The sequence below is a fragment of the Lethenteron reissneri genome, unplaced genomic scaffold (genome assembly GCF_015708825.2).
Source record: "Lethenteron reissneri isolate LAM-NWPU_2019-01 unplaced genomic scaffold, ASM1570882v1 scaffold_185, whole genome shotgun sequence".
In the NCBI taxonomy this organism is placed as follows: Eukaryota; Metazoa; Chordata; class Hyperoartia; order Petromyzontiformes; family Petromyzontidae; genus Lethenteron; species Lethenteron reissneri.
Window position 1 is genome coordinate 341,454 of NW_026891608.1, and position 8,141 is coordinate 349,594.

Consider the following 8,141-nt stretch of genomic DNA (forward strand, 5'->3'; position numbering starts at 1 on the left):
TCAGTGAATAGATGGCTAGATGCATGTGGCAATATGTAAACATTTGCGTTGTACGTGTTGAGCGTGTTATGTTATCACACAAAAAACACAAATACACTAAAAATATTCGTGTAAATAAATAGTTCTCACAGTAGATTCATTCACACCTTCCAACGGATGCAGCACCCTTTGAAACATAGATGATAATCTTAGCGTTAAACCATGCAGAGCTGAACCACCACCCCCATGTTCTGGAAACCGACCCAAATCAGGTAACCGGTGTAGTGCCGAAAAATTCAACAAAGCTGCATTGGGCAGGTTTGTCTGTATGTCTGGTTTGAGTGTCATGCAACAAACATTACAAACATTTCTAGATAACTAGTTACGCGGTCTCACCCCCAAAAAACTATATTATGGATGACGTGTTAAACATTACTCGATTTTGCAATGCATTATCGGAAAATAATCCTCCCTGCTCCAATGTCACTTAAACTAAACTATTTTTATTTTACCTCGTAAGGCCCACTGAGCTATGCGGCTTTTTTCAGACGTGACAAATGATAGCTCAGCTCAAGGAAGTGGCTAATCATACGGACATTTATTGCAGCCACATACTCTTACCAGATCTTTCTATATATGGAAGGGAAATCCAGGGGACCCGGAGAAAAATCCACGTGACCACGGGGAGAGTAAACACGCAAACTCCAAACACACAGCAGCAGGTGTCAGGGTCGGGCTCGAACCTACGACCCATGTCTACCAGGCGAGGTAGTTAACATCTCACCACCTCGGCTCCACTTGAAGGGACCTCAGAGGTAGCTCTAAGATATCCCCTTCTGTGGACCATTCTCTAACATGCAGCATTGCACTGCTCTGCTAGAGACCTAAAGAGATGCTTCGTCTAACGGAAAGTATTTGCCCGCTTTCTCTGTCCTACTTGTCACCACTGCGTTGTGAGACCAGCACCTCCTCCTCCTCCAGAGGTTTTTTCCCACTGCTCATGTGACCATCGTGGGTTTGTCCACAGACCTGGCTGTTGTCATCCCGGATGCAAAGGACGCCACTGTAGGCAGCACGGCTCTCCTGCCCTGCTCTTACACCTGCAACATCACGGACATTAGACACACGCTGGTGGAGTGGTTCAGGACCATAGACGGACACGATGAGAAGGTGCGTCACTGTCACACTTGCACACTATTACTTACACCCTACTGCTCACAGTGATGAGTAAATGTTCTTTTCGATTTAAAGCTTTCGTGACTGCAGGGATCCATCTTCTTGGTTCTTTAGGTAAAGTCACGTAGAAGGGAAGCAATAAAACAATAAAAATAAAACATAATAATTATTTTATTTTATTATGTTTTATTTTTATTGTTTTATTGCTTCCCTTCTACGTGACTTTACCGAAAGAACCAAGAAGATAAATGTTCTTTATTAACGCCATTCATGCTAATTTATTTCAATGGAGGTCACCCCCTCTCCTTTTCTGGTCCCACTGTCAACTTTAAAGTTTTTCAGACAGCCGTATAGTGTTGTATCTTCAACTAGAATAATCTCAAATTCTCTCCGTTCTCTCTACTCTGAAGAAGAAGCATTTCCTAAGTGTATTATATATTTATCTGTTACAACTCAATTTTTTTTACATATTGTCAGTTTTCGGAATATGAGCACGTGTATTATGTGGACACACAGTCATGCCCTGGTGTGCTCTCACGTTTGCTGTCAAGGTTTATAAGATCATATACAGAAAGAGGAGCCTCAGGCCATTGCAGGTGACGTGGGTGGGAAATGATTCCACGTGTGACGCCTCCATCACCATCAGCAACATCCAGACCCACGACGCTGGACGATATCGCTGTGAGGTCACGATTTATCGATACGACAAGCCAAGCATGCAAGACATCGGGTATCTGCAGCTGAACGTTCACAATGAATCAGGTTTGCATTATGTCCTCCCTTGATCTATTTAACACCCACTGCTTTATCACTCGCTAAGCGAGAATGCAAATTCTATCTATTATCCAGATTTACCACTAAAATTCACTCTGTGGCACAGCCATAAAGGGTCTTTGTTATTCCTCACAGATATCACATCCTGTAGTATAAGAAACTCGACTCTTTGTTGAGTTGTCTACATGAGCCAATGGCAGCTTGACTTCCTGTCTGTGTCCCATGACATTGTTGTCCACTTGTGGGATGTGGAATGCTTCGATGTCAGAAAAAAGAGCTTCTTAGCTCAGGAGGCTTTTCTCAGGAAATAAGTTCCTGATTCGGATTCACTTCAAGTGCCGATGTGGGAGCTGCAAGGCGATTTACGGTGTCAACAGGAAACCGGCACAGCAATGATTGACCTCTCCTGCTGTCTGTCCATGACTCCGTTTGGCGTCATTGCCTGCTGCTGAAGTTGGCCCCAAAACTCATAAAAAGCTGTTCTACCATTCAGCTAATGAACATGATGCTGGGCAACCGTGCGTTGAGGGTGAACACCTCACCGGTGAACACAGCCGCAAGAGAATCATGAACAATGGCCTCCATCTCGGCTCAGTTATTACAGCACCGTCACTATTTAACATTCACAGGCAGGCCTCGCCGGACGCGGGGGGGGTTACATTCCTAGAAAATGACGTGTTAGGCAGAACCGCGTTCGACAGATAATAGACATTGTGGGAAAACTTGGGTTGCCTTCTTGGGCCCGAAATGATCACCCCTCACTCTGTGTTACTAATTCTACAAGATTACTGCCCTTGTTTTTGGACTAAGGGATGCTGAGTTACGCTCCATTTCTTGCGTGTGTACGTCCAATACTCTCACCTAACAATGAATTCCCAGCCCCACGCTTGCCCCCGACTCTGTCGCCGATTCGCCATCTCGGCGGCCGTCTAAAGTCCTCAAAGACTGGACAGCGAGATGCTTGCTGCACTGTGTGAACATTCCCATTGCATCGCTGGGCATGTCGAGTGTGTTACTTTGTCACAGGAAAGACTCTCAAAAACACACACAAACTAAAAGATGCGTGGTAATTAAATGGTTCTTACAGTGGATTAATTCACACCTTCCAATGGATGCAGCACCCTCACGACACTACTTTTCGACAAGGAGATGAGTGTCTCAGCAGCGTAAGGCTGAAACATCACCCCCGTGTTGTGGAAAACAGGCCTCATTAGGTGTATCGTGTAGAGCCAGAACGCGCGTTCAATAAAGCCACAGCGCATCTGCTCCTCCTGAAAACCAGGAGGAGCAGAGACGCTGTGCAGCACAGAAACGAGGATGGTGCGATGGATCTCAGCGATCACAGGACTGGATCTGTCAGAACTGAAGAGCTGGGGAAGGAGGCGGGAGTGGCGGTGCTCATCTCACTCGAGCGGAGAGAGGGAGTCGGCTCACACAGCTGGGGCTGCCTTAGCAATAGAGGGGGCAACCGCGAGGGCGATGAACGTGGAGGCACCAGGGCGGAGACAGAGGGGCAGGCCGAGAGCGAGGGGAGTAGAAGTGGCGAACGCGGCAAATTTGAGGGACTGGGGAGTCGACGCGGAGGTGGCCCATGGCAGCAACGAGCAGAGCAGGAGGAGCTGCAGGGCAGAGACCGCACGAGAGGAGGGGGACATGGCAGGAAGAGGAAGAAGACGTTGACTGCGTCCATCTCTTGGGTGTTCACGTGTTGCTGTGTCGTCTGTGTTTGTGTTTAATAGAACCGACAGATGCAACACCCACGCCAACCCCAGCTCCAGCACCTGTAGCTGGCATCGTCCTTGGAGTTATCGTTCCTCTGGTTGCTGTTCTGGTTGCTGTTGCTGGAGTTGTTTTTTTCTGCAGGAGATCACGTCAGCCAAGAGAAGCAGAAGTCCCGTGAGTATCGACCGCACTTGCACCAGAACCGCACAGTGAGTGATAGAACACGGCTCACAATGGCTACGTCAGAAACCATGAGCCGGCCCTCTTCAAGGGCCTGAGTTTGACTCCAGCTCCCTGCCTGCCCGTGACTCAGAGCTGTGCTCAGTGGAGCCTGCGTGAGCTCCTGGCCTTTGATACAGTCGAAGCCATTGATACAGTCGAAGCCTTTGATACAGTCGACCACAACACCCTGCTTAGTAAACTAAGTTGCCTCCGTTTCTCCAAACACGCAGTAGAATGGTTAAAAAATTACCTCTTTTTTCCCACCCAAACTGTACTCACAGATGGTTGGAGGTCAAACAGTGTTAAGATAACAAAAGGGGTTCCACAGGGTTCAATCCTAGGCCCCCTCTTGTTCTCTCTTTATGTCAATGAATTGGGCACTGACCTGAAACATTCCAGGGTAAATCTGTTTGCAGATGACACGATACTGATTACTGCTGGCCGCTCTCTGGATGACGTGATTGCTAAGCTCCAGGGTGAATTCAACAAACTACAACATCAGCTGGTTGCTCTTAAACTATTCCTGAATACCTCCAAATCCAAGGTGATATGCTTCTCACCAGGACTAAAGCAGGAAGTTATTTTCCCCAATTACATTCCTTAAATAATTATCAAATAGAGCAAGTCAAGATCTATAAGTATCTTGGGGTCATTCTTGATTCAAAACTGAAATTTGAAGAACACATTGATTATATTGGTAAAAAGACAAAAAAATTGGTTTTCTGTATCGACACAAGCACTGCTTCCCCCTATGTTCCGTTTGGAATTGATAAAAGCTACCATACTGCCTCTACTTGATTACTGTGACATCGTGTATAAATCATCCCCAAGTACTGTACTGAAGAAGCTTGACTCAATGTATCACTCGGCCTTAAGATTTGCATTGAACTGCCCATATAGGACTCACCACTGTGATCTCTACATTGGGTCAAACTTAACATCTCTCAATGTTCGACGGCTTGTGCATCAGATCTTATTTATTCATGATGTACTTACAAAAAAAATCCGCAGATTACCTGCTGGGTCTCCTCTCTGTTTCAAAGAACAAATTTGACCTCGGGTTTTCGCTCATTTACCAGCTTCACATTCCCTATTTCCGTACAAATACTGGAAGGGCCTTTGCTATTGATGCCCCCAGGGTCTGGAATGCTATTGCCAATAAACTGCAACTTGAATCACTACCTATGAGATCTTCACTCAAAACTGCTCTAGAGGAGTTGTACACCCCTAGCTGCCACTGCAAGTTAGTGGCCTAAAATACAATGTTTCGCTCCGGATGATCGGTGCAAAGTATGATCTGTGTTTTAATTAAAGGTGCATTGAAAAATGTTGATACTCCGACTGATGCTCCTACTGTTGTGGAGTGACTCATGCAGCCAGCTATGGCTGCAGAGTTCGGTAGTACATGTTGTTTACGTCGTTTATTGTGAAAATTCGGTCACAGTTCCTATGGCCACTGTTTCATTGCTTTTATGGCTTTATTTTGGTGATTTTCGCAAAGTTTTTTGGTTTGGCCATGTTTGTTTGTTGTAGTACAGAGTTAGACTGATGGCCTTAATCTAAATTGTCTTGTGGTTGTTGTTGTTTGACTTGCATCCCACTGGGATTTTTGCACACAGTGTTGGTGTACGGTGTTTTTTTTTTGCAATATTTTGCTGTCTTTTCTTGGATTTTCTGTTTGCACATAGTCACTATAAGGTGTATTCTTGTTCATGTTTTTGTTTTTTCTTTTTCGCGGATGCACCCGATTCAAGAGCAGAATGGCTCACAGGGCTATACCTAATAAATGAACTTGAAGCTGGGACTCCTGAGTTAGACTCCCAGCCGTGGCTGCTGTCAGTGACAGGCGCTCCATATGAGTGGGGGTGGTGATGTGAGACTGCGTCAGTCATAGGAGATGGTGAACTCAATGGGCTCTCACGTGGTTAAATAAAATACATCAATCACAAGAGACAATAGTCTCAATGGACTCTCACCTGGTTAAACAAAGGATGTATATCAAGTCAGGGTCAGTGATTGCCGTGGTCAGTGGTTCCATGCAGAGGTGGGACAAAGTCATTGTTATGCAAGTCCAAGTCGAGTCTGAAGTCATCAAATTCATGACTCGAGTCTGACTCGAGTCCAAGTCACATGACTCGAGTCCACACCTCTGGTTCCATGCGGGTGCCAGGCAGGTGTGAGACGTGGGTTAGACTCCCAGCCGTGCCAGTGACACAGGCTGCATGTGGGCGAGGGTGGGGATGTGTGAACAACGCGTGTCCACTTCTCTCTCAACAGGCCTCATGAAAGGCAGCCAATGCACCCAATTGGATAAGATGCAGGAGCAAGATCAGGTGAGAGCGAGAGAGGCAGGAAGCAGGATCCACTCTTATCAGGGTCATTCTTTCTGTGTTTGTGTGCACTGCGCTAAGAACCAGCGACCTGGCTTTAATTCCCTAACCTCGCTGCGTTGTGTAAACGCCAGCACTGCTGAGACAAAGGCGGCCAGGCGTGGTGCTGGCCACATCACCCTCTCGAGATGTTACTCGCTAGCAGCGATCACAGGACTGGATCGGTCGGAACTGAAGAGTTGGGGACGGAGTCGGGAGTGGCGGTGCTCATCTCACTCGAGCAGAGAGAGGGAGTCGGCTCACACGGCTGGGGTTGCCTTAGTAGAGGAGGGGGCAACCGCGAGGGCGATGAACGTGGAGGCACCAGGCAGAGGTCGCAAACGGGTTTTGATTCCTTACCCGTACCCGGCCGCACCAGGGTCGCTAACGGGTATCGGGTACCTGATTGCGACCTCTGGGATGAAGCCATGTTGCAGGCGCAGGTGGGTTGACTCTAGGAACTTGAATTGTGAGAAGAGACAAGACGTTACTCACCAGTGACTCACGGACGACCCGTACTGGGTACGGGTATCGGGTACCCGGTTGCGACCTCTGCTGGGGAGTAGACGCGGAGGTGGCCCAAGGCGACAACGAGCAGAGCAGGAGGAGCTGCAGGGCAGAGACCGCACGAAAGGAGGGGGACATGGCAGGAAGAGGAAGAAGACGTTGACTGCGTGCATCTCTTGGGTGTTCACGTGTTTCTGTGTCGTCTGTGTTTGTGTTTAATAGAACCGACAGACGCAACGCCCAAGCCAAGTCCAACTCCAGCTCACCTGTAGTTTGGATCGTCCTTGGAGTCATTGCTGCTCTGGGTGCTGTTGCTGGAGTTGTTTTTTTACTGCTGGAAAAATATTTACAAGTTGATTCCTCATACTGTGATATAACGCCGATAGGTGAATTATATACTGTTAAAAAAAGTGTATTTTTACATTCGAGTACAGCAAACTCCTCCCTCTCGCGGGTTTAGCTATCGCGGTTTTGCCGTTTCGTACCCAAGGCTATTGAGCTACAGAGTTCGCCGATCTTACCGCTGTGGCTGGACCATTCGCGGTTGATCACGAGATTTCTGTACGCGTCGTAACTGCACTGCTCGCGATGATGCTGCTGCTGCCGTGGAAGAACACACGCGATGCCATCTTATCTCCGTTTTATCTCCATCTTGTCTCTGTCTTGTTTCCATCTTTTCTCTGTCTTGTTTCCATCTTGTCTCTGTCTTGTTTCCATCAAATCTCTTTCATATCTTACTCTTAGTTCTTTCGGTAAAGTCACGTAGGTAAAAAATGAAATTAAAATTAATAAAACAATAAAAATCACGACGTTTCGGAGGCAACACAAGCCTCCGTCTTCAGGTGAAACCGTCACAGCAAAATATCTGTACCTTTTTGATTTAAAGCTTTCGTGACTGCAGGGATTCATCTTCTTGGTTCTTTCGGTAAAGTCACGTAGAAGGGAAGTAATAAAATAATAAAAATAAAACATTATAATATAATATATTATGTTTTATTTTTATTATTTTATTACTTCATTTCTACGTGACTTTATCTGTACCTTATAATGTGGTTAAGGGGGGAGGAGCCAGGAAGGGCAGCGGGGGAGGAGGAGTTGTGAAGTGGTCAATTACTGCTTTAGTTATACTGCTGGGTGGGTAAATGAATTAGATACGATTAAGCCGCTCACTCTTTCATATCTCCCATCTTTCTGTCTTGTCTCCGCCTTGTTTCCATCTTGTCTCCATCTTGTCTCCCGTCTCTTCTCTCAAGCGGCCCATTGGGGGTCCCGGGTCACGTGGTGTTTCCAGCCTCGAGCGAGGAGGCAGTGAGGTGCAGCCGCCCGCCATTTTGTCTTCTATCGCCCGCCATTTTGTCTTCTATCGCCCGCCATTTTGTCTTCTATCGCCCG

At 46.9% G+C, this 8,141-nt stretch overlaps 1 protein-coding gene across 1 annotated transcript in view; it reads left to right on the top strand.

The window, feature by feature from the left end:
- The window catches only part of LOC133339389 (uncharacterized), a 28,077-nt gene extending 20,534 nt beyond the window's left edge, over window positions 1–7,543 (top strand). The window contains exons 8-12 of the mRNA XM_061547532.1: window positions 1,007–1,149; window positions 1,707–1,917; window positions 3,669–3,825; window positions 6,151–6,206; window positions 6,972–7,543. Coding sequence (XP_061403516.1) covers window positions 1,007–1,149; window positions 1,707–1,917; window positions 3,669–3,825; window positions 6,151–6,187 — 548 coding nt within the window. The 3' untranslated portion in view covers window positions 6,188–6,206; window positions 6,972–7,543. The remainder of the gene's footprint in view (window positions 1–1,006; window positions 1,150–1,706; window positions 1,918–3,668; window positions 3,826–6,150; window positions 6,207–6,971) is intronic.
- The last annotated feature ends 598 nt before the right edge of the window (window positions 7,544–8,141 follow it).